At 37.4% G+C, this 26,616-nt stretch overlaps 2 protein-coding genes across 3 annotated transcripts; both read right to left on the reverse strand.

Moving 5' to 3' along the window:
- Positions 1-1,361: 1,361 nt before the first annotated feature.
- LOC126728971 (dynamin-related protein 4C-like) lies at positions 1,362-25,892 on the reverse strand. 2 transcript variants are annotated; one of them, XM_050434750.1, is made up of 2 exons: positions 23,712-25,892; positions 1,362-1,734 (listed from the first exon to the last, which is right to left on the reverse strand). In XM_050434750.1, the coding sequence occupies exons 1-2, from the start codon at positions 25,669-25,671 to the stop codon at positions 1,589-1,591; spliced, it is 2,106 nt and encodes a 701-aa protein (XP_050290707.1). In that variant the 5' UTR covers positions 25,672-25,892; the 3' UTR covers positions 1,362-1,588. The 2 variants fall into 2 exon arrangements, with proteins under 2 accessions (XP_050290707.1, XP_050290708.1); XM_050434751.1 differs by lacking the exon at positions 23,712-25,892 and having other exon boundaries at positions 1,362-3,660.
- Positions 8,841-10,534, reverse strand: LOC126728974 (dynamin-related protein 4C-like). The gene has a single exon (XM_050434753.1). The coding sequence runs from the start codon at positions 10,093-10,095 to the stop codon at positions 9,097-9,099; it is 999 nt and encodes a 332-aa protein (XP_050290710.1). The 5' UTR covers positions 10,096-10,534; the 3' UTR covers positions 8,841-9,096.
- Positions 25,893-26,616: the final 724 nt, after the last annotated feature.

Here is a 26,616-nt window from a genome sequence, read left to right on the forward strand (position 1 = left end):
GACATGGATTGGCTCTTCCACTACATTATCAAGTCGATCTTAATTCTGGGTTAGGTAATCATTACATTGCCCGTCATGACGAAAAATTCTTGTCTAATGATAAGAAAATATATTGAATCCCCTGGTTGCAAAATATGTGTGTTTCATAAAGCTTCTTGTATATTCTTGTCAACTTAGGAAAGAAAAAAGAAGAAAATTTAAGAAAATAAGCTGTGAAATTGTCCCTTTACATGATTAAAACATTTGATATGGCAGTTCATGCACTGCTTCTGTGGCTTATCCTTTTAAAAGTGTTATCTTGGTACTAACCGTTAGGTCAAAGTGGAAGTTACATACAAAATTACATAAAGTTTGGCATTACAACGTTCAACCATTCACGTTGGTTCTACCTCATTGAATTTATAACTGTTGAAGTACAATTGACACTGTTATTTGATAACATCCATGCTTTCTGGGTTGATGGATGTTTTCCTTTGTATGCTTCTGAGAAGTTTGAGCAAAAGAAAAATGTCCTCTGCTGCATGGGGGGTTGCCCATTCATACGGCGACAGTTTTAGTCAACAAGTAGCTAGTGATGGTAGTGCGTGCCCCTTAGAGGTCCCTGTTCCATTAAACATTGTTAGAATAGAAATGCCTGAGAACTACTCTTTTTTTATTTTCCTAAAAAGGCAAAATATGAAAATGACTATGAGATCCATTTGAAATCCCAAACTCAGAAATCTATTCAATTTTGAGGTCTTGTAAGCTCAAACTCTAAATTTGGTTAGCAAATCACTGTCTTTACCTTCATACCAATAAGTGAGCCTAAACAAAGTTGACAATCAATGTATTAAGATTGCTAATTCTAAATTGTTGTTCCTTGATTTCCATGGGTAGAAACATCCAAGATTGTTTCAACCATACAAACCCAAAAGGAAGTTCTTCAACATGGCGTAGGTTGATTAAAAAGGGAAAAAGATCTAATCAACGAGTTATTAAGATTTAGATTAAAGCTTGATTGATTTAGATTAATGCATGATTTAAAGGTAAATGTAGTTTCAGTTTGTTCCCATCAACGGGTAATTAATCTTTTTGCTTGGTTGCCTTCAACTGCTCAACATCCCGCAGTTATAGTCATAAGCCACTTCCCACTTCCAAGTAAATGATACTCTATTTCACAGACTTCACTTCATCTACCTGATTATTGAAAATGACCATAACCAATCTATTCATTCTTCTTCTTCTTCTTCTTTCATTTTATTTATTTATTTTTTTTAAGAATCACAGAATGCATTATAAGAAGGTAATTTGCTTGGAATGGTTGTTAATATTCCAAGGATTTCTTCAGTACTCTAAGCATATAAGTTGTTTGAAATCTTGAATTACAGAAAACTCACAGATACGATGAAATTAAAACTACTAAGTAGGTTCAAGAAATTAAAATTGGTTCTCCCCACCAACAAAAAGATAATAAACTTTCACTGTTTTAAGGGAAAGAAACCAAAATACATAGAAAGGGAAACAAAACCAAATACTGAAATACAAATAAAGCAAACTACTTTGTTAACATGAAAGCATAGCAATTATATAAAATAACATAGCAAACACCCTAATCATTATAGGTACCGATCTTGTCCATGATCTTAGCAACAACTTCTTTGGATTTTTTAAGCAGCTCTATACTCTTGCTTATTTTCTGTCGCTTTGAAGCAACTGCAGGCGACTCCTCGAGCATCCTTTCAATCCCACCACCAGGTCCCATCAACTCATTAACAATCTCTGCTTCAAACTCTTTGTTCACCAAGTTCCCAATACTGAGCAGTAAATGTAGAGCCATGCAGTCAACCAATCTCTTTAACACAATTTTCCAATAAGCTGTCATTCTCATCTTCAAATCAAAAGCCTGTTGTAGAACATGAGGATATTTCTTTAAATGGCCAACATCAATCTCACCGAAATCTTCAAGCTCTCTCATTGCAGGCCTTTCTTCATTATTCAAGACGTACTTCATGAATGCATCTTGTTGAACCATTAATTTATTCCAATCAGATGAGTACTCCGGATTACAAGTATAATCCGTCTGCTTCTCCATTTCAACGATCTCCATGACCCAGTTGATAGAGCGCTCTTTCATCTTGGCTATAAGATTATGTCCAGCACGCCTGAAAGACAGCTGAAGCTGGTAATAGTGTTCAGAGTGGTGCATCATGACAGAAATAACAATTTCCTCAACATAACTCCAGACCTTCTCAGCAAAAATAGTTGGAATGCTAGATATGCCTTTCACCCTTTTCTGTAGGATAGTAAGGAAGGCAGTGCGGGGAAGAAAATTCGGCAGTCCAATACCCTTGGTTTCCTCCAAAACCATAATCTCATCCATCAAAAATTTCTCTGCAGGGTCACTTTCAGAATGCTTGTGAAGTTCATCGGAGAACTGGTTGAGCATTTCAACCAACCGAGCAGTGCAATGCATGTTTTGCTCATCTGGGTATTCATCAAATTCTCCTCTCACAAGAATTTTCCGTAATGATTCTTTGGCCATTCCAATAATCTGCATGAAAGCTGTCATTGCCTCAGTAGGAGATGACATCTTCTGGGGCATTCTTTTCGCTTCAGCAATGTTCAAGCTCAACTTGTCATTAATGCTCTTCACAATAGCAGGCAAATTTCTCGCTATACTAGCTGCTTGAATTTGCACCAGCTTTTGTGCCAGAACAGGAATCCCCACAATTGATTTATCAATCTTGGAAAGCTGAGGATGTGATTCAAAAAGTCTAGCCTCTTCCACTCGTGCCTCTTCATAAGTTTCTTCTCCTATCCGATTCCTAACACAGACATAGCCAAGCCCAATATTGACATCATCAGCAGTAACCTTCTCAAGAAGGCCTTCAGGAGACTTGTCAGACTTAGTAACAACAGCAAGAGTCCTCCCACCATTCTTGTCCACCGTCTGTGACATCCTGATAGATTCACAAGTAGTGAAATCCACTGTTGCAGATAGAACATTGAGTATAATACTCTCTTCAGGAGTGATATACTCCATGATAATATCTTTTATCTGGTCATAGATGTTTTCAGGTTGACCATGGACTGGCACTCGAGTTATTCCAGGAAGATCAACCATAGTTAAATCAGGCACACCATTTTTCCTCACCTCCAATGTCAAAGGAGAGTTGGAAATCCCCTTCCCGAACCCGGCAATCTCCTCTGTGGCAAGATTTATAGCCTCAGAAACATGTTCTTCATCGGTTCGAACAACTTTACCATTGAACTCCAAGGAAAGATCAGGTTCAGGAGTTGGCTGGTGCATGAGCCTCATTATGAGAGGCACCCTTGTGCAAATTCCCTGGCCACGGGGAAGGTTGATACCGGCAAGTGATTCAAGAACACTTGACTTTCCTGAGGACTGGTCCCCAACCACGACAATGGTGGGGAGCTGAATGCCTTCTCTTGTGATCATAAGGTGACGCAGGCTGTCAACTGTATCGAGGAGTGGGCGAATACGATCATTGTAGGATGAAATGATGGGTGCATCTTGGACTGCTTGAGCTACTACCAGTGAGCTTTCTTCTCCCATGTTTTAGTAGAAAGGAGCAAAACTCAGAGCAAAAATGAAAGAGAAAGCTAGAGAGAGATATAGTGTATGTGTTATGGAGAAAAATGGTATGTGATGCATAAGAATGAACTGGTCTCATTCATTAAAAGATGGGAAAGTAAAGAAACGTGGGGTCTTAATTACCTTCTTCATGTGGAAAGGGTGTTTTTGATATAAGTGTGGGTGAAAAAGTGTGTGAAAATGTATATAAGTGTGTTTAAAATGCTCAAAAGTATATTTGAAATGCCCTACCAAACGGGCTGAATTACCTAGTTTCTTCCAAGAGCATATTGAGTGTACAGTGTATGAAACCCACGGTTGAAATCGTGTTTTGAAACATAATTTCAATTAAAATTGTGAAATCATAGTATTCGTTTGGCATGATTAATTTTGCCAGTTTATTTTACTATTCAGCTTATTTTTGTTACTATTTATGGGTCTCACTGTACTTTTTGGTACTATTCATGGGTCTCAATGTACTATTTCAGCTAACTTTTACCTTTATCTATAGTACTTTTAGCAAAAAAAACTTCAGTTTCAGCAAAATAAACGGATCCCAAACAAATCCAGAATCTCACTATTTCACAATTATAACTTAAATCTTATTTTCAAAAATACAATTTTATAGGCTATGCGTACAACTGTGTGTAATAACTAAGAAGATGTGTACAACAATAATGCACTAGTAAGAACTCCTCTCAAATTTTCAAGGATTTTGCTAATGTGTATCCTAAGGGTACACAATAAGAAACCAAATTTTGAAAAAAATTTATTAAAAATTAAAAAAATTTTGTCCCAATAAAATTTTTCTAAAAATGAATTTATTAACGTGTGTCCTGATAAATTTGTTAAGGGCACACGGGATCCAATTTTCAATACATGGAATTTTACCTTGGAGAGTTTTCTAAGAAGAAATTGTTTCTTTGTTGTGAAAGATAGCTTTAGGCAAAGCAACTATATAGCTTTAGGCAAAGCAACTTTAGTGCTGTACGATGTCACCAATGAAAGGCTTTGCCTTTACATAAGTCTCCCTATTCTCAAAAAAAAAAAAAAAAAAAAAAAGTCCCCCTATTTTACTGACTTGTATGTGGTAACCAATGAACGTCTTCGCCTTCTTTGTGAAGTTTCAACGGAATATGTCCTATACATTGTATACAAAGGAAAAAGGTCACCTACACACGTCTTTTACACACTCCGTACGCATACTTTTTTGAACTAAAATAGTCATTGCCCATGGTGGGAACTGGGAAGTGCCCATTGTGTGGGAAGCCAATACTTGCGCAGACCTATTGGCAAAGTAAGGAGCTTCTCAATCACAGAGAAAAATTCTATATGCCACATGCTAAACTTTTTGTTACAATGCCTTATGCCTCTCTGTTGCGATTCCACGGGTTTTGTCTCATCTCGTGAAGTTGTCTGCAAATAAAGCTTTAGCTACTATTTTTAGTTTTGTGTGTTCGAAGTTCAAGTGTTGTTTCTAAATTAGTGTTTGGTTTGCTTGTTGGGTTTTAGTTTGTTTTGTAAGTTACTGCTCTCTCAGTTAGCAGAGTGAACTCTGTTGTGTTTGTTATCCTTTATTTCAATAAAGCCTTCGTTTATGCCAAATATATATATATATATATATATATATGAATAGTGATATATGAAGTTAAAGTTTTACTAGATTGAGGTTACTAATTGATGTGTTAGCCTTAGCCATCCTAAAGAGAAAATTTAAATATTTATTTATAAGAGAAAATTTAAATATTTATTTATGAGATAATTGAAGTATATCAATCATAATTATTGTCATATTAATATCTATAACATTTTCCTACATATATTCAATCACACAAATTATTACATGTACTCTAGATATATCATCTTATCAATAGAATGTGTGGATGAGCACTTGCAAGGTTTCATATTTATATATCTCTCATAGTTGTTTGGTTCTTTTCTTTGTTCTTGCTTATTATTTCCTCCTATTTAAATCTTGTGGGGACTCTTGAAGAGCTCATAAAAATTTTCAATTATATATAAAATGAGTTCAAGATAAATGATATCCATAAAACAAAATATTTTTGTGGCTTATAAATTTAATATCTTCCAAATAGAATTCTTATTCATCAGTCAACATTACGGGTGTGGATTCTAAAAGAAAAAGAAAAGAAAAGAAAAAAAAAACAAAAAAACAAAACAAAACATTAGGGGCATGAAGTTAAATTGTCAAAAAAAAAAAAAATGATGGGTTGGGTTGGGTGTGGGTCAATCAATTTACAAACCCGCCTAACCTACCTATATTTAATACATATTTAAAAACTATTTTATATAATTTTATTATTTACTTTTTATTTATCAACTAAGTTGGAATATAACTATGTTATATCCTACTAACTTTGAAGTACTAATTAAATGATTTGTGTTGGTTTTGTACCATACTCATGTTTATTTGATTATAAATTTGTTCTTATTTGTATTGGTGTTGTTCTAATACTCAATTAAAAATATAAAACACTTTCCAACCCATCGGTCTAACTCTAACCTAGTCCAGGTGAGCGGTGATGGATTGTGTTAGACTCTAGTGATGGGTTGGTTGGGTTGGATTTTTTTTTTTAACCCGATTATAGTGAGTCGGATTGAAAAAACTTGACTCAGTCTGACCCATGCACACCCCTAAGACCTAACATACTCATAAAAAGTTCTAAAACACTTTCTCAATGGATAAAACTCATCCTTTAAGCACTCCAATTGTAGTTTAGTCATGTGATACCATGAAAGTCCCTTTTCACCTGTCATGGCATTTTTAGTAAACTTGCTAGTAAGATAGTTCTGCACCAACTTGAAAACATTGGAATAAGATCAAGCATATATTATGTTACTTCCATGGGACGATTTACATGGGATTATTTTATTCAAATTGAACTAATCCACAGTTGGTTAGATATGCAGGTGATAGTTATCTTTCTAATCTACAAAAGAGACAAATCATAAACAAAATATTTATTTACTTGTGACAATATTGCTATTTCATAGAGATTTGTCAAGTAAATAATTATGTTATTTTCTCAAATCACTTAAAGATTATCGCAAATGAAGTTCTATGTATTAATGACGAATAAATATTCAAAAAAAAAAAAAATGATGATTGTATTTTGTTTCCTTCGCTTAGGTTTCATCGCACAATGTTTTTCTTTGCAAGGTTTTTAATAAGGCAATTATAAAGTTAGAGCATAATAAGAATGCTTTTCTCTTTTTCCTTCGTCATTTGATCTTTTCCAATAAGGTTTCCTTAGTAAGGTGGTATTAACGAGGCATATTTTGAGTGCGTGGTCATTCGATAGGGAGTGTTGTACTAAAAGATAGCTTTAGGCGGAGCAACTTTTTTTTTTTTTTTTTTTGAGAAAGAACTTATGAATTTCATTAACGAAAATGAGTTACATCCAACTGTAAAAACTGATTAATATGGGATGGAACATCCTCCATCCAAACTTGAAAATCTGGTATGCGTAAAGCATATTTGGCCAGATTATGAGCTACAGTATTACCATTTCTCAAAACATGAGAATACAATAATCTTCTAAATTTGTTTCCATACTCTTTCACATCTTCAACCAGCAGACCCCACGGCAGTAAATTCTGTTCTTGTGCCTTCAACGCTTGAATTAAGTTCAGCGCATCACCTTCAAGGATAATATTCTGGAAGCCCAGTTCATGTGCAAAGGACAGAGCCTTCAATGCAGCCAAAGCTTCCAAGTCCTCAGCCGTGTACTGTTGGATTATTTTCTCTGCACAGGACGCCAAAACAGCACCCTACGAGTCTCGAATCACCACTCCCACACCAGACATTCTTGAGGATTCAGCTTTTGCTCCATCAAAGTTAATCTTTACAAAACCGTTTGGTGGTGCCGTCCAACTCTTATCTCCCCTGCCGCTGCACACCCCTTGGATCTCTGAAACTTGCAGGTCAGTTCGGTATTGCACCAGACTGGTCCGTGCCTTAGCAGCAATCTGATGAAGCGGGCTTGGCTGCAACTGTAACCTTGCCTTGTTCCTCTGATTCCATACTCCCCATGCCGTAAATGCTAGCAGTTCCAGAGATTTCCCTTCATCAATCATCCATAGCAGCAGCTCCTTGACAGTGACAAAGCCCACTTCATACCGGAATTTCCACATACATTGATCTGCCCACACTACATCCAGTTCCGGACATAACCATAATGCGTGAAGCGGGTCCTCCACAGCATTATTACACCTCTCACACGTTGGGTCTTCAAGGATTTTTCTTCTCATCAAAGATTGTTTAGCGGCAAGCTCTCACCTTAGGCGGAGCAACTTGAGGGCCACAATTCACTTTTGATTTTTGGCCTTTAGTGCTGTATGCTTTAGTGTTGTTCGTGGTAAAGAATTAAAGGCTTTGCCTTTACAATTAAAATAGGTTCACTTTGTAAAATTTCAACGGAATATACATTATATATTGTATCACACAAATTGTTACATGTACTTTACTCTTTAGACATAATTAATATTATGCTTGTTTGAGAATAGTTTATCTAAATTTTTATTAAAAATATGTTAAAGTATACTTGTACTTTAAAAAAAAGTTAAAAAAATATGAAAAAAGCTATAAAAAAATGTGAAATTTTAAAAAACTATACATAAAAATTAAAAATTAAAAGCGAAGTTTATATATTAATAACAAACAATAGATGACCACTTGCTAGATTTAATTTTTACATACTCATATGGTTACCCATTGCTTTTGTTCCATATGGTTCAAAGATTTCCTCAATTGACAAAACAAATATTTACGAATGTGTCATTCAACAATGTTGTTTGAAATTTTCAAAATTGGTATGAGGTGCTTTTTAAATTCATTATTTAAAAATCTTTATTACTGGTTCCTCCAAAAAAAAAAAAAAATCGGTTATTATTTATATACTTTATGTTACCTAATGGCAAAGACTGGCTCCTTCTCATCAGTCATAAGTGAATGCTGTTTCATTCTTGTTGTTCTATGGATTATACCCATCTACATGTCCCACTTACTAATGAGCAAGCTCTCATCTAACAATTCAGTTTATTCCTACTAAAATTAGATGACCTTCTGGGACATAATTAGTGTTCAGATTAGTTCATTAGAAGTTTTGTAATTGTAGCAAATAGCCTAGATCCAAATAGTCATAAGAATATTAGTTGCATAATTGCATTGAAAGGAGGGATTTAGAGAATGACAAGACAAGAGGATTACTGAATCAACTGTCACAATCAAAGCTCCTGGAACTTGAATAGCAGTTGGATGTAAGCTATGTAAACATGGCAAAACTTAAGGGCTTGTACACAAATGCCTGACCTGTCTTAGAACTCTGATTTTGTTAAGCAATAAACTAATAACTAGGTTCAAGAAATAAAAATTGGTTCTCACCAACTACAACATGATAATACTACAACGAATATTACCAATTCCAAGAAAGGAAAACAAAACAAAATGCATAGAAAGCAAACAACTTTATCATAAATAACATAGAAAAACTCACTAATCACTAATTAGCGTAGGTGCCAACCTTGTCCATGATCTTGGCAACAACTTCGTTGGACTTCTTAAGCAGCTGTATACTCTTGTTTATTTTCAGTCGCTTTGCAGCAACTGCAGGTGATTCCTCCAGCATCCTTTCAATTCCCCCACCAGGTCCCATCAATTCATTCACAATATCAATTTCAAACTCTCTGTTAACCAAATTTCCAACACTGAGAAGTAAATGTAGAGCCATGCAGTCAACCAATCTTTTTAACACAATTTTCCAGTATGCAGTAATTCTCATCTTCATATCAAAAGCCTGTTGCAGAACATGTGGATAGTCCCTAAGTTTCCCAACTTCAATCTCACCGAAACTATTAAGCTTTATCTTTGCAGGCCTTTCTTCATTAGTCAAAACGTCCTTCATGAATGCATCTTGTTGAGACATTAAAGTATTCCAATCAGACAAGTACTCTGGATTACATGTATAATCTGTCAGCTTTTCCATTTCAACGATCTCCATGACCCAGTTGACTGAGCGCTCTTTCATCTTGGCTATAAGCCCAGCACGCCTAAAAGATGACTGCAGTTGGTAATAGTTTTCAGAGTGTTGCATTATGACAGAAATGACAACTTCCTCAACATAGTTCCAGACCTTCTCAGCAAAACTAATCGGTATACTCGATTTGCCTTTCACCTTTTTCTGTAGGATAGTGAGGAAGGCAGTGCGGGGAAGAAAATTCGGCAGTCCAATACCTTCATCTTGGCTAGATTTTCCCGATGATTGGTCGCCAACAACCACAATGGTGGGGAGCTGTATGCCTTCTCTTGTGATCATAAGGTGACGGAGCTTGTCAACTGTATCAAGGAGTGGACGAATACGATCATTGTAGGATGAAGTGATGGGTGCATCTTGGTCTTGTTGGACTGCTTGGACTAGTGCAAGTGAATTTTCATCTTCACTTTGTACGACAGTGCTAGATTTCTTTTTAACAGAAGAAGCAGTACTCTTCACTCCTGCCATGTTTCAGTTGAAAGGACAAAAGTTACAGTAAAATCAAAAGCAAGCTAGAGAACAAAATGGTATGGAATGCATAAGGGTGAACGTGAATGGGTATATTTATAGAGGTCTCAATCTCTTTCATTAAAAGAGAGATAGAGGGACCTGACTTTTGGTATTTCAATGAAACCAATGAGGATGAGAAGCCATGGGTTTTGAAGCTACGTACATGAATGCTCTGATAATTGGTAGGAGTACTTGTTGGTAATGTAAGGATGTAATAAAAATACAAAATACAGAATTCAAAAGATGTGAAACGGTGTTTTTCCTAGCCCATACATACAATATGATGCAGTAAATGAGCTGAGGGCCTGAGGTTCAGTGGTTCAACCCTCTCGGGAGTGTAGTCATTGTTTGGTGGACTACAGTGACTATTATAGTTCTCGAGTTTTAAAGGTTACCTGACTCCAAGGAAAAAAAACCAATGTTGTACACGAATGATCAGTAAAAGCTCCCTTCGAATTCCAATATGGAATTTTACCTTGGAAAGTTTTCCGAGAAGGAAACTGATTCTACCTACAGCATTTATCATGCAGGATGCTAGTAGTATCATTGGTTTTTTTTTTTTTTTTTGTACTTGCATATTGGTCTAATATTGATAGAGATTTTTTTACTAGGTTTTTGATTCTTAGACCTTTATTATTTTACATACGGTTATGCTAACGGATGCTCTTAGAACACTAGCAATAGTGGTGTTAAATAGCTATATGGCTATTTTTAGCACCACTAAATATTATTATGTACCCTGCAATAGTGGAGCCAAAACTATATTTTTTGGTTTCATAGTTACAGTGCATAGCTACTTTTGACTGTGCACTCATAGTACTATAGTTGAAAGGTAATTAAAAAAAAAAAAAAAAAAAAAAAAAAAAAAAAAAAACAACAACAACAACAACAACAACAACGTTCACACTGCTTTTGTCTCTCTCCTCACTACCTCTCTGTGTTTCTCCCAATGTCCACCATGCGTTCACACTACTTTTGGTTGTGGTTGTGTTTTGGTGGTTGAATGAAATATTATTTTATTGTGTTAAAAGCTAAAATAAAATCACTGCTGTTGGATGTGAAAAAGTAAAATAAATAAAGTGACTTTTTGTGGTACTAAAAAGCTAAAAATTTGGCTCCACTGCTATAAATACTCTTAGGGCAATGGTTAACAATTTATTTTAGGAACGTTTTGACATCACTTTTATGGAAAATGAAAAAAATTGTCAAAATATTAATTACTTTTTTTTCCCATAAAAAATTTCTTTAAATAGATTGTTAACTATTACCCTAAGGGCATCCGTTAGCATTTCTCTTTTACATAAACTTTTATAGGTTAAAATATGGACATTCCCACATCAATTGTACCTAGATAATAGCTTTTCAAAAAAAATGAAATAAATAATTGTGAGTAGATAATAGAGAGAGAAAAACAAATTACCTTTGTTATTAGAATTGGCCCATGTGCAAAAATGTCTGAATTTACACTTGGAGACAACAAGAATTAGTCAAAAATACCTTAATCGGTATTTAATGTGACATATTTGAAAGGATTAATCAAGGCAACCAATATGGAACAATATTTATAACTTCTTTTGATAATGAACCATATATATAACTTTTTTTTTTTAGAATGAACAATATTTTTAACTTTAGTGTTCGTGGTCACAAAGTCTATTAATTGGTAATTTGGTATAAACATATTTGAGAATATATATACACCACAAGAAAAGCATGTTGAGATTGTGCTCGCTATGTATGAGTTGGAGACTCATTTTTTTTTTTTTTTTGGGTTATATTAGAAATAAATACACACATAAGGGAGAGGGAAATGAGTTCTAACACAAAAACACACCACAATTCTACTCAAAAGCTATGATAGCTTTTGAGGGAAGTTTGAAACATTAGAATTGGACCATGTTTAACCTAATTAGGTCGCCGGCAGTTAGACACGTGTTGACCAATGAGAATGCTACTTTAATGTCTTTGTAACATTCAGAAATTTTGCAACATAACGACAAGCAACATCTTTCATGATGACTCCATTGTTTCAAAAACTGGGCCGACCTGACCGGTTTAATCGATTGAATTGGGATCCAAACACAGAACTTATACATTAAAAATTGGAAAAATGCGATTGAACCATGAAAACTGAAAACCCCAACTGGTAAAAAGGGGAACTAAACCCATTTTCGGTTCGTTTACCATTCCGTTTATTAAACCATGAATGCCTCCCATTTCTTATTCCTCTTAATTTTTACGTGAGAAGGTCCGAAGGAAAAATTGATAAAGAATCATTTTCTCTAATTTTACTAATTTTCATCTAACCCACTATTGACATTTTAGCTTGCCACCTAGACAAGTATTAATTTTTTTGCCAAACTGGTACGCAAGGCTCACTCCATATATTTTGGGACCTAAGGTAAGAATTAAATTTAGACCTTTTATATATATAAATATCAATTAAATAATAATTGTTTTATAATATAAAATCTATTCTACTTGCTTGTTAAGATTCAAAACTAGTAATTAAATTTTTGTATTCAAGTTATATAACATCTCTTCTAAACCGATAATATTTTTAATTCACTTAATATTTCTTGTAGGGATAAGGGCCCAAAATTATATATTGGGCCTTGGGCCTTGTCCAAGGACGTTGGTTGGTCCAAAGATGAATAAATAGTAGTGAGGGTATTAAGCTTAGAGTCTCATAAGTATGTTGCGAATGGAAAGGTTGGGGGAGGTGGTCCGAGGAGTAGTATCTCCTCGGATAAACGACGCACAAATCAAATGTATATCCTATTGTTTAAAGTGACATTACAGGAAATTCCACTGATAGGGACGTGAATTATGAACGTACAGGAGGGATAGAAGCACATAAATATCTAAGAGAAAGTTGCTACCACCACATTGAATGCTCTATAACTAACTCTCTGGCCGCATTAATGAGGAAGTGATCTTTGAACAATATTTTTCAGCCTTACAGCTACCCCTAAAGACTTCAGGAAGGTGCTGATGGGACAGTTATCAACACCAACCATCTAACTTACACGTGGAGGGTAGAGATGAAAAGGGAAAATAGTATAAAAGAAGAAGGAGGCAATGAGAGAAGGGGATTGAGAAACTAAGAGAAAAACACTATAGCATCAAGAATTGACTTTGTAATCAAACCTGAAAGAAATATATAAGAACTGATCTCCTCGGACTGTGTCGAGGACGATTTTCTTTAGTATAAACTCGCCTTTTCTTATTCTCTTGTGATCTGAATCCACTTTAGTGCTTGTCTGATTCATTAAAACCTAGTTTTTCCAACCCACTCTTTACAAAATCATTGTTTTAGGCTTTTTGGGCCTAAGTCCACCCACCTTTTGGGCTAGGAACTCAAATTTGGTCTTTACAATTGGCGCCGTTTGTGGGAATTACTGGTGTTATATTGAGTCTAACGTTTAACAATGGTAGGTTCAGGTCCAAACTAGGCAAAATTTATGGGGTCTCAACGTCAAGATCACTTTCGTGATCTTGAACAAAGAAGAGACCTGGAGGAGAGTATGCATACTACCCATACTAGCAAGAGTCATTCTCGGGGTGGAAGCCACCTCTCTCATAAGAAAAATACCAAAACCATGCAGCTGGAGATTGATCACTTGAAGAGAAGCTTATGCCACAAATGGCAAAAGCAAGCTCCTTCCAATTCTGACTTCTCTTCTGACAATAAAAAGGATGGTAGTTATAGGCGCAGCTGAAGGACCCTCCCAGTGAGTCTTTCTCGTATGATGAAGATTATCATTATGAGCGCAGAAAAAGAAATTCATCTTCGAGAGGCCTGGGAAATGATGCTATGAGTAGAGCACTCAACCAAATTTCCAGATCACTTTTCACGTGCAGGATTGAGGGAGGAAAACTTCCCCGGCGATTCACTTAGCCCACGTTCACCATGTACAATGGTCGAACAGACCCTGTGGAACATGTTAGTCACTTCAATCAAAGAATGGCTATACACTTTAAGAACGAGGCCTTGATGTGCAAAGTGTTCACTTTTAGCTTGGGGCTTGTGGCGATGAGGTGGTTCAATGGTTTGGGTGCGGGTTCCATTGGTTTCTTTAAGGAACTCACTCAGGCCTTTGGATCCCGCTTTATCACGTGCAGCAGGGTTCCTCGGCCCTTAGATTCCTTGTTATCCCTGTCCATGAGAGAAGGGGAGACCCTGAAAACATACTCGAACAGATACTGGGAGATGTTCAATGAGATAGATGGTGACTTTGATGACATAGCCATCAGGACTTTCAAGGTTGGCCTACCTACTGAGCATGGCTTGAGAAAGTCTTTGACTAGGAAGCCTGTTACTAGTGTACGCCAGCTTATAGATTGGATTGATAAGTATAAGAGGGTTGAGAAGAACCAACAGCAAGGCAAGAGAAAGGGTAAGGTTATCCCTCAAGAGATGAGGGATTTCAAGTCGGACCGTTACAATAATAACAGACCCCGGAGGGATTTTGCCGGGCAATCTGGGCCTACAGCTCCTCAAGTGGTAAACATTGTATTCCGAGAACCGGTGCATCAAGTTTTAGAGAAGATAAAAAACGAGTCATACTTCAAATGGCCAAACAAAATGAGTGGAGACCCTTGAGGTGTAATTAAAGCCTTCATTGCCAATACCATTAAGAGCGAAGGCATACCACTGAGGACTGCAGGACTCTATGGAAACATCTAGAGCAACTGGTTAGGGAGGGAAGGTTACAATAGTTTTTGTATTGTCCCAATGGGCAAGGAGACCAATTAAGGTCAGGAGCTCAAGGGAATGCTTTTTCAAGGCCCCTGATAGGCACAATCAATGTCATCTTTACTGCACCTAGGAGAGCTGGTTCTCATCCTTCTAGGGTAATGTCCGTAGCTCGGCTAATAGCCGAGGACTCTAATTTTGAGTCGAAGATGGCTAGGGTGGAGATTCGACTGGCACTGAGTTTTTCAGATGGGGATAAGATGGGAACCATCCAGCCACACAATGATACTCTAGTGGTCACCCTCAGAATAAGAGGGTATGATGTGAAAAGAGTGATGGTAGATCAGGGCAGTGGTGCAGAAATTATGTACCCTGACTTGTACAGAAGGTTGAATCTAAAGCTTGAGGACTTAACAGCCTATGATTCGCCTTTAGTGAGTTTCAATGGGAAGGTTGTCATCCCAAGGGGCCAGATTAGTTTGCCCGGGCAAGCAAGTTCAAAAGTGGTTGAGGTAGACTTCATTGTGGTGGATGCATACTCTCCCTACACGACCACAGTGGCAAGACCCTGGCTTCATGTCCTAGGGGCCATATCTTCAACTCTACATTTGAAAATGAAATATCCATCAGGGGACCTGGTTGAGGAGCTGGTAGGGAGCCAGTCCATGGCTAGGCAGTGCCTCGTGGCTGCAATTATGCATCAACCCGCAACTGAGTCCTCAGCCTTTGCTGAGGGGGGTTTATAGCAGTCAAAGTCTTCGGTGTTACCTATAGATAGGCCGGCTAAGGAGACGAAATGTGAGGATTTAGAGAAATTTGCTATGGGTGATGACTCGGAGAAGTATTTTTAGGTTGGGACTCAGCTACCGCCTTAGGAGAAGGAAGAGCTGGTAGAGTTTCTCAAGAGGAACATTGACGTGTTCACTTGGAATGCCTACGAAGCTTCGGGGGTGGATCTAAGCCTCATCTGCCATCATTTGAACGTCAATCCATCTATCACCCCTAGAAAACAACCACCTCGGTGCTCATCTAAGGATTATTCTGATGTTGTTAAAAACAAGGTGATGATGCTTAAGCAGGCCGGGGCTATTAAAGAAGTGTTCTACCTTGAATGGTTGGCCAATACTGTGGTTATGAAGAAGAAAAATGGAAAGTGACGAGTATGTATGGACTTCACAGATCTGAACAAGGCTTGCCCAAAGGATCCTTTCCCCATGCCTCGGATAGACCAGCTAGTGAATGCCACTGTAAGTCATCATCGGATGAGTTTTTTGGACGCTTTTCAAGGCTACCACCAGATACCTTTGGCTTTGGATGATCAAGAGAGGACATATTTTGTTACTTCTATTGGGAATTATCATTACAAGGTGATGCCCTTTAACTTAAAGAATGTAGGGGTTACCTATTAGAGGATGATGACCAAGATGTTTGAGCCACAGTTAGGAAAAAAACAATGAGATTTATATAGATGATATGGTGGTAAAAAGTAAGGCAGAATCCGAGCATGTTAATGACCTCGAGAATATCTTTGGGATATTATGGAAACACAACTTGCGCCTTAATGCTTCTAAGTGTTCTTTTGGTGTTGAATCAGGAAAGTTCTTGGGGTACATGGTTACACACCGTGAAATTAAAGTTAACCCTGACCAAATCAAAGCAATTAACAATCTTTAGCCACCTCAGAATCCCAAAGAGGTCCAGAGGCTAACAGGGATGACCGCTGCTCTAAACCGATTCATCTCTTAGTCAGCAAACAGGTGTAGGCCTTTCTTTCAGTTGTTGAACAAGTGGAAGAGATTTGAATGGACTGAAGAGTGTGTCCTAGCTTTCCAACAGTTGAAAGAGTATCTTTCTCGGCCACCCATTATGTCTAGACCTAAGATGGACAAGGTTTTGTTTATCTACATTGCAGTAACCTCCCACACGGTGAGCTTGGTCCTAATACGAGTTGATAGTGGTGTACAGAGGCCAGTTTATTATGTGAGCAAGTCACTACATGAGGCCAAGGTCCATTACCTACCACTGGAGAAGGCCATTCTGGTAGTGGTGCCTGCTACACGTAAGCTCTCCCACTATTTCCAATCACACTCTATTGTTTTCTTAACCTAGCTCCCTCTCAGATATCTACTTCGGAGTGCTGACTACACAGGGAGGATTGCAAAGTGGGGTATGATCCTAAGGGCTTTTGATATCAAATACATGCTTTTCACCTCTGTCAAAGGTCAGGTTCTCACCGATCTAATGGCTAAGTTTGCTGAACCCCCATTAGAAGAAAGAGTAAAGGAGCAGAACATGGATGAAAAATCGGTTGGTGTAATCTCCCTACAAGAACCTTTGTCCTAGAAGGTCTACGTTGATGGAGCAGTGAACCACAGAGGATCTAGAGTGGGGCTAGTTCTGGTATCTCCGGAGAGGATTACAATTGAGAAATTCTTGAGATTAGACTTCTCGGCCACAAATAATGAAGCTGAGTATGAAACTCTACTGGAAGGGATGACCATGATTCAGAAAATGGGTGGAAAACAGTGGAAATATTTTCTAATTCAAGGCTGGTTGTGGGCCAAGTTCAAGGAGAGTTGGAAGCCAGAGATCTCAGAATGAAGGAATATTTGAATCAAGTTAGACATTTACAGTCTAGATTTGAGTCTTTTCATTTGTCACAAATCCCTAGGAGTAGAAATACACATGCAGACTCTCTTTCCACGTTGGCAACATCCTCAGCACAAAATTTACCTCGGGTGATCCTTGTGGAGAACTTGTGTAAACCCACTGAGGAAGACTCTTAAAAATCAACACCCCACTTTTTCTTCTGGGATAAGAGGGAAAAATTAGAGTTTTGAGGGGCTATTGTAGGGATAGGGGCCCAAAATTATATATTGGGCCTTGGGCCTTGGCCGAGGACATTGGTTGGTCCGAGGACGAATAAACAGTAGTGAGAGTGTTAAGTTTAGAGTCTCATAAATATGTTGCGAATGGAAAGGTTGTGGAAGGTGGTTCAAGGAGTGACTGAATAACTCCATTATCAAATCAAATGTATATATTTTCGTTTAAAGTGACCTTTCAGGAAATTCCATTGATAGGGACGTGAATTATGAACATACAGGAGGGATGGAAGCTAAGAAATATTTAAGAGAAAACTGCTACCACCGTATTGAATGCTCTGTAGCTAACTCTCTGGCTGCATTAATGAGGAAGTGATTTATGAACAGTATTTTTCAGCCTTATAGCTACCTCCAAAGACTTCAGGAAGGTGATGATGGGACACGTATCAACACCAACCATCTGGCTTGCACGTGGAGAGTAGAGATGAAAGGAGAAGATAGTATAAAAGAAGAAGGAGACAATGAGAGAAGGAGATCGAGAAACTAAGAGAAAAACACTGTAGCATCAAGAACTAACTTTGTAATCAAACCTGAAAAAAATATATAAGAACTAATCTCCTCGGACTGTGCCAAGGATGATTTTCTTTAGTATAAACTCGTCTATTCTTATTCTCTTGTGATCTGAATCCACTTTAGTGCTTATCTGATTCATTAAAACGCAGTTTTTCCAACCCACTCTCTACGAATTTATTGTTTTGAGCTTTTTGGGCCTAAGTCCACCCACCTTTTGGGCTAGGAGCTCAAATTTGGTCCTTACATTTCTTAAGATGTTATGTTTATTAACAAATAATTAGATAGATATTTATTTGATTTTTTTCATAAATTTGATTTTTTTATTTAGTTAACAACTAGTATATTATGATTATTATTATTAAAGCAACACCTATACTACTATCAATAAAAAAATGTGATCTTCTATCTAACTAAACAAAACAAAAATAAAAAAATGAATTGTAGACGTGACCACCTATAATATAATTTTTTTTCCCATAAAACCCATGCTACACCACCCCAAACTATGAATATTAAAAAAAGTGAATGATAGTCAAAATAATGAATATGGCTAGTGTAAAAGCTTAAAACTAAGCTAAATATTTTTTTTTTTTTTAGAAGGAAAACCCGATAATATTAATAGAACAAGGCTGAAGAATCAGCTAATACAAAATGGGAAATATCTGTTGGATAGGAATCCAACCAAACTGAAATAGGAAAACACAGTCTAGCTCTCTGAGCCAGAGCACGAGCAACGGAGTTGCCCTACCTGCAGACATGAGAGACCGAACTACTCACAAAGGAGTTTACAATACAGAGAAAATCACGGATAAGATGGCCACCTGGAGCGAAGTCCCAGCCACCCCATTGAAGGGCCTTCATTACCTGCTCCGAATCTCCTTCAAAAGTCACCTTATCAAGGCCCAGGTCTTCTGAAAAGAGAGCAGCCCTTCTAGCAGCCAGCAGCTCTAAAACTTCCACAGACGAAGGTTTTTTAATCTTTTCTGCCAGAGCAGCCTTAACCTCGCCAACGGAATTTTGCACAACCACCCCAATCCCCGCTTCACCAGATTCATTAAACATTGCACCATCAAAATTAATTTTCCAACCGTCATCAGCAGGTGGACTCCAAGTTTTTGGAGCAGAGTCACGGAGCGTGGGAGAGCTTTTCTTAAGGGACTTAAAATCATGCACATATTCACGTGCAAAACCAGCTATCTGATCCAGCGGCCTTACACTCTCACCAACTCGGGTCTTATTCCTATGAAACCAAATCGACCATGCCGTCGTAGCAAACAGAGGAATCAGCTCTAGCTTTGTGAAAACCAGAGCAACCAGCTCTTTAAAAGAAGAAAAGATCAAACCTGACCTGAAGATCCAGCCAAAGTCCCTACTCCAGACCTCCTTGAGATCGTTACAACTCCATAGAGAGTGGAGCAGGTCCTCCTGAACACCTGCACAGCGGTTACAACTCACATCCAACAATATTTTACGTTTGACCAGATTGTCTTTTGTCGCTAGAGAGTTTGTACAAGCCCGCCAAAGGAAATGTTTTATTTTTCCGAGAACCTGAATTTTCCAGAGTTTTTTCCAAAACATTCTATCTCCGGGATTTTCTTGGTTCGTGTTTTCCATAGAGTCCTGACCTTCACACAGCAAGCAAAACCCAAATTTAACTGAGTATTTACCGGATTTTTCATGGGGCCAAATGAGCATATCAGGCTGAGGAGTTGAGCATAAAGGAAGAGCTTTAATCCGAGTCGCATCCGGGGGATGAAAGCAACGGTCAATCAGCTGAACATTCCACCAACCCGAGACTTGGTTTATCAGCTCTGAAACCCTAGCTAGATAACTCCATTATCTAGATAAAACAATGGTTACTTTCTTTGTCTCCTACCACTAAGACACTACCAAGGGTCAAATAAATATAGAGTAAAGTTAGTTTTCACCTAATTAAACAAGCAGAGAGAGAGACGAACGGAAAATAAGGTCCAACGCAGCTGCAAAGAAACTTAAAAAAAAAAAAAAAAAAAAAAAACTTTTATGCTTTAAATGAAGAGTGGAAAAATTTCTAGCAATATGTGCCCAAAAAAATGTGGTTTGAGAATTTTTGCTTTATCAACCGATTTCAATTTTGTTTTATTAAGAGAAATATATATTGAGTGATTTTCTGACTTTTGTATGTGAAAGACTATGAATTTTACACTCTAAAAGTGTGATATGTGTCACCAATCATTGAAAAAAACAATTATTAGGGATAGCAATAACAGTCACTGCCAAATCATTTGTGAGGTAGTGATAGAAGTTGTAATAGTTTTAACATTTTCATTTTCAAAAAAGGCTTTTGTTAACGGGTGCTGTTCAGCACCCGTTAGAGCATTTGCAGCAGTGGAGCTAAAAAGCTATAATGCTATTTTAGCTCCACCAATATACCAAAAAAGGCTTGCAGTAGTGGAGGCAAACCTATAAATTTTAGCTTATTTGCTATAGTGCACATCTATAAATAGATGTGCACTGTAGCACACATCTAAAAAAAAAAAAAAAAATTTATTCCAACTCCGATTAAAATAATATAACTCACTTTATTTTTTTTCATTCTTTTATTCTATCTCACCAACTCTCAGTTCTCTCAAGCTCTCATCTCTCTCATCTCTCAAGCTCTCATCTCTCTCATCTCCCAGCCCACTCCACGCTGTCGCCGTCTCAGCCCAGCTCACGTCGTCGCCGTCCCAGCCCAGCCCACGCCGTCGCCGTCCCAACCGTCCCAGCCCACGCCGACGCCGTCCCACGCCATCCCAGCTCATGCCGTCGCCATCCCAACCCAGGCCACGTTGTCTCCGTCCCAGCCCACGCCATCGCTATCCCACTCTCCTCTCTCACCGTCACTTTCCGATGTAGCGTAATCGGAAACCAAAGTGTTGGCAAGGATGTTGACAGTGTGGGCAGCATCGACACGTGGGTTTGTGTCTGATTTATGCTGGGTTTGTCTCCGGTTGGTGATTTTGTTTGGTTTGGATTGAGGATTTGGGTTTTTTTTTTTTTTTTTTCTCTGCTGTGGACTGGTGGTGGTGGTGGTGGTGGTGGTGGTGGTGGTGGTGGTGGATGTTTGTGCTGTGTGGTGGTGGTGGAGGATGTTTGTGCTGTGTGGTGGTGGTGATATATTATTTTATTGTAGTAGAAATATTATTATTTTATTGTAGTATAAATATTATTTTATTATGATGAATATATTATTTTATTGTGTTGAAAGTTAAAATAGATCCACTGCTGCAGTATGTGTGTAAGTAAAATAGATAAAGTAACTTTTGGTGGAGCTAAATTGCTAAAAATTTAGCTTCACTGCTGTGGATGCTCTTAATATTGATTTTTTTTACTAATAAAGTATTGTTACCTTTCGGGAGTAGAAAAAAGCATGGTAAAGCAGCAGTTAAAGTGTCAGTAGAGCATACAAAATCGTACATTTTACCACATGACTGAAATACCCTTTAAAAGTTCTTCCCTCTTCCTTTCATTTATTAACATTTTTCAACTTGGCGGATCCAAACTTAAAATCTAATTTCAGTAAAGAAGAGGCAGTAAAAATTATGAAAGTAGCTCTATTATGCACTAATCCATCACCAACACATCGGCCTACCATGTCTGCTGTAGTAAGCATGCTTGAAGGCCAAACTGCTGTTCATGAGTTGATCATGGACCCAAGTATTTATGGTGATGATTTGAGATTTAAGGCCCTAAGAGAATACTTTGACCAGATCATGGGACAGGGCTTAGATGACACGCAGAGTCTCATTTATTCATCAGATGCGACATGGATTGGCTCTTCCACTACATTATCAAGTCGATCTTAATTCTAGGTTAGGTAACCATTACATTGCCCGTCACGATGAAAAATTCTTGTCTAATGATAAGAAAATATATTGAATCCCCTAGTTGCAAAATATGTGTTTCATAAAGTTTCTTGTATATTCTTGTCAACTTAGGAAAGAAAAAATTAGAAAATTTAAGAAAATAAGCTGTGAAATTGTCCCCTTACATGATTAAAACATTTGATATGGCAGTTCATGCAATGCTTCTGTGGCTTATCCTTCTAAAAGTGTCATCTTTTTTCTTTTTTTTTTTTTGAGTAAAATCTAAAAGTGTTATCTTGGTACTTACTGTAAGGTCAAAGTGGAAGTCACATACAAAATTACATAAAGTTTGGCATTACAACGTTCAACCATTCACGTTGGTTCTAGCTATCTCATTGAATTTATAATTGTGGAAGTACAATTGACACTGTTATTTGATAACATCCATGCTTTTTGGGTTGATGGATGCTTATGCTTCTGAGAAGTTTGAGCAAGAGAAAAATGTCCTCTGCTGCACGGGGGTTGCTCATTCATATATACGGCAACAGTTTTAGTCAACAAGTAGCTAGTGATGGTAGTGCGTGCCCCTTTAGAGGTCCCTATTCCATTAAACATTGTTAGAATAGAAATACTGAGAACTACTTTTTTTTTTTTTCCCTAAAAAGGCAAAATATGAAATGACTATGAGATCCATTTGGCATCCCAAACTCAGAAATCTATTCAATTTTGATGTCTTGTAAGCTCAAACTCTAAATTTGGTTAGCAAATCACTGTTTTTACCTTCATACCAATAAGTGAGCCTAAACAAAGTTGACAATCAATGTATTAAGATTGCTAATTCTAAAAATTTGCTCCTTAACTTCCATGGGTAGAAACATCCAAGATTGTTTCAACCATACAAACCAAAAAGGAAGTTCTTCAACATGGCGTAGGTTGATTAAAAAGGGAAAAAGATTGAATCAACGAGTTATTATGATTTAGATTAAAGCTTGATTGATTTAGATTAATGCATGATTTAAATGTAAATGTAGTTTCAGTTTGTTCCCATCAATAGGTAATTAATCTTTTTGCTTGGTTGCCTTAAACTGCTCAACATCCCACAGTTATAGTCATAAGCCACTTCCCGCTTCCAAGGAAATGATTCTCTATTTCACAGACTTCACTTCATCTACCTGATTATTGAAAATGACCATAACCAATCTATTCATTCTTCTTTTTTCTTTTTTAAGAATCACAGAATGCATTATAAGAAGCTAATTTGCTTGGAATGGTTCTAAGTATTCCAAGGATTTCTTCAGTACTCTAAGCATATAAGTTGTTTTGAAATCTTGAATTACAGAAAACTCACAGATATGAAGAAATTAAAACTACTAAGTAGGTTCAAGAAATTAAAATTAGTTCAAGAAACCAAAATACATAGAAAGGGAAACAAAACCCAATACATATAAAGCAAACTACTTTGTTAACATGAAAGCATAGCAATTATTTAAAATAACAAGCAAACACCCTAATCATTATAGGTACTGATCTTGTCCATGATCTTAGCAACAACTTCTTTGGACTTTTTAAGCAGCTCTATACTCTTGCTTATTTTCTGTCGCTTTGAAGCAACTGCAGGTGACTCCTCGAGCATCCTTTCAATCCCACCACCAGGTCCCATCAACTCATTAACAATCTCTGCTTCAAACTCTTTGTTCACCAAGTTCCCAATACTGAGCAGTAAATGTAGAGCCATGCAGTCAACCAATCTCTTTAACACAATCTTCCAATAAGCTGTCATTCTCATCTTCAAATCAAAAGCCTGTTGTAGAACATGAGAATATTTCTTTAAATGATCAACATCAATCTCACCAAAACCTTCAAGCTCTCTCATTGCAGGCCTTTCTTCATTATTCAAGACGTACTTCATGAACGCATCTTGTTGAACCATTAATTTATTCCAATCAGATAAGTACTCTGGATTACAAGTATAATCCGTCTGCTTCTCCATTTCAACGATCTCCATGACCCAGTTGATAGAGCGCTCTTTCATCTTGGCTATAAGATTATGTCCAGCGCGCCTGAAAGATAGCTGAAGCTGGTGATGGTGTTCAGAGTGGTGCATCATGACAGAAATAACAATTTCCTCAACATAACTCCAGACCTTCTCAGCAAAAATAGTTGGAATGCTAGATATGCCTTTCACCCTTCTCTGTAGGATAGTAAGGAAGTCAGTGCGGGGAAGAAAATTCGGCAGTCCAATACCCTTGGTTTCCTCCAAAACCATAATCTCCTCCATCAAAAATTTCTCTGCAGGGTCACTTTCAGCATGCTTGTGAAGTTCATCGGAGAATTGGTTGAACATTTCAACCAACCGAGCAGTGCAATGCATGTTTTGCTCATCTGGGTATTCATCAAATTCTCCTCTCACAAGAATTTTCCGTAATGATTCTTTGGCCATTCCAATAATCTGCATGAAAGCTGTCATTGCCTCAGTAGGAGATGACATCTTCTGGGGCATTCTTTTCGCTTCAGCAATGTTCAAGCTCAACTTGTCATTAATGCTCTTCACAATAGCAGGCAAATTTCTCGCTATACTAGCTGCTTGAATTTTCACCAGCTTTTCTGCCAGAACAGGAATCCCCACAATTGATTTATCAATCTTGGAAAGCTGAGGATGTGATTCAAAAAGTCTAGCCTCTTCCACTCGCGCCTCTTCATAAGATTCTTCTCCTATCCGATTCCTAACGCAGACATAGCCAAGCCCAATATTGACATCATCAGCAGTAACCTTCTCAAGAAGGCCTTCAGGAGACTTGTCAGACTTAGTAACAACAGCAAGAGTCCGTTCACCAGTCTTGTCCACCATCTGTGACATCCTGATAGATTCACAAGTAGTGAAATCCACTGTTGCAGATATAACATTGAGTATAATACTCTCTTCAGGAGTGATATACTTCATGATAATATCTTTTATCTGGTCATAGATGTTTTCAGGCTGACCATGGACTGGCACTCTAGTAATTCCAGGAAGATCAACCATAGTTAAATCAGGCACACCATTTTTTCTCACCTCCAATGTCAAAGGAGCGTTGGAAATCCCCTTCCCGAACCCGGCAATCTCCTCTGTGGCAAGATTTATAGCCTCAGCAACATGTTCTTCATCGGTTCGAACAACTTTACCATTGAACTCCAAGGAAAGATCAGGTTCAGGAGTTGGCTGATGCATGAGCCTCATTATGAGAGGCACCCTAGTGCAAATTCCCTGGCCACGGGGCAGGTTGATACCGGCAAGTGATTCAAGGACACTTGACTTTCCTGAGGACTGGTCCCCAACCACGACAATGGTGGGGAGCTGAATGCCTTCTTTTGTGATCATAAGGTGACGGAGGCTGTCAACTGTGTCGAGGAGTGGACGAATACGATCATTGTAGGATGAAATGATGGGTGCATCTTGGACTGCTTGAGCAACTACAAGTGAGCTTTCTTCTCCCATGTTTTTTTTTTTTGATAGGAAATACTCAGAACTTTTATTCAATACGTTGTAAAGAAGATTCATCATTTGCACACACATGTGCCACATGACTGGGACACTCTTCCAGTAATACGACCAAGTTCTCAACATTTTGAGCATGCTGAGCTAACAAGTGGGCAGGGACCTTATAATATGTAGAAAATCAAACGTCCTGAAGCTCTGGGCTTTCCGCAGCACGCCTTGGATGATGTTCTTCTCCCGTGTTTTAATAGAAAGGAGCAAAACTTAGAGCAAAAATGCAAAAGAGCTAGAGAGAGAGATATAGTGTATGCGTTATGGAGAAAAATGGTATGTGATGCATAAGAGTGAATTTTTTTTTTTTTTTTTTTTTTTGAGAAAACATAAGAGTGAACTAGGATGGAGTATTTTTATGGAGTATTTTTATGGACTGGTCTCATTCATTAAAAGATGGGGAAAGTAAAGAAATGTGGGGTCTTAATTACCTTCTTCATGTGGAAAGAGTGTCTGCTACACCACAATGACTTAGAAGTTTTAGGGTCTGTGGGGTAAGAAATTTTTAGTATAGTTATTTAAGTGTCGTGGAAATATATGTAGGTTAAAAAGTACTGTAGAAATATGTATTGTAATGTTTAAACACTGAAAATTGTTGTTTAAACAACAGTATCAAACATCCCCTTAAACATTAAATTACCTAGTTCCTTTCAAGAGTATATTAAGTGTACAGTGTACGAAACCCACGGCTAAAATCGTTTTTTATAACATAATTTTAGTTAAAATTGTGAAATCATAATAATCTCACAATTTCACAATTATAACTTAAATGTTATTTTCAAAAATACAATTTTATTGGCTATGCGTACTACTGTGTGTAATAACTAAGAAGATGTCTACAGCAATAATGCGCGAGTAACAACTCCCTTCAAATTTTCAATACATGGAATTTTACCTTGGAGAGTTTTCCAAGAAGAAATTGATTCTTTGTTGTAAAAGATAGCTTTAGGCAAAGCAACTTTGGTGCTATACGAGGTCACCAATGAAAGGCTTTGCCTTTATATAAGTCTCCCTATTTTACTGATTTGTACG

Source organism: Quercus robur, chromosome 5 (assembly GCF_932294415.1).
Source record: "Quercus robur chromosome 5, dhQueRobu3.1, whole genome shotgun sequence".
NCBI classification, from domain to species: Eukaryota; Viridiplantae; Streptophyta; class Magnoliopsida; order Fagales; family Fagaceae; genus Quercus; species Quercus robur.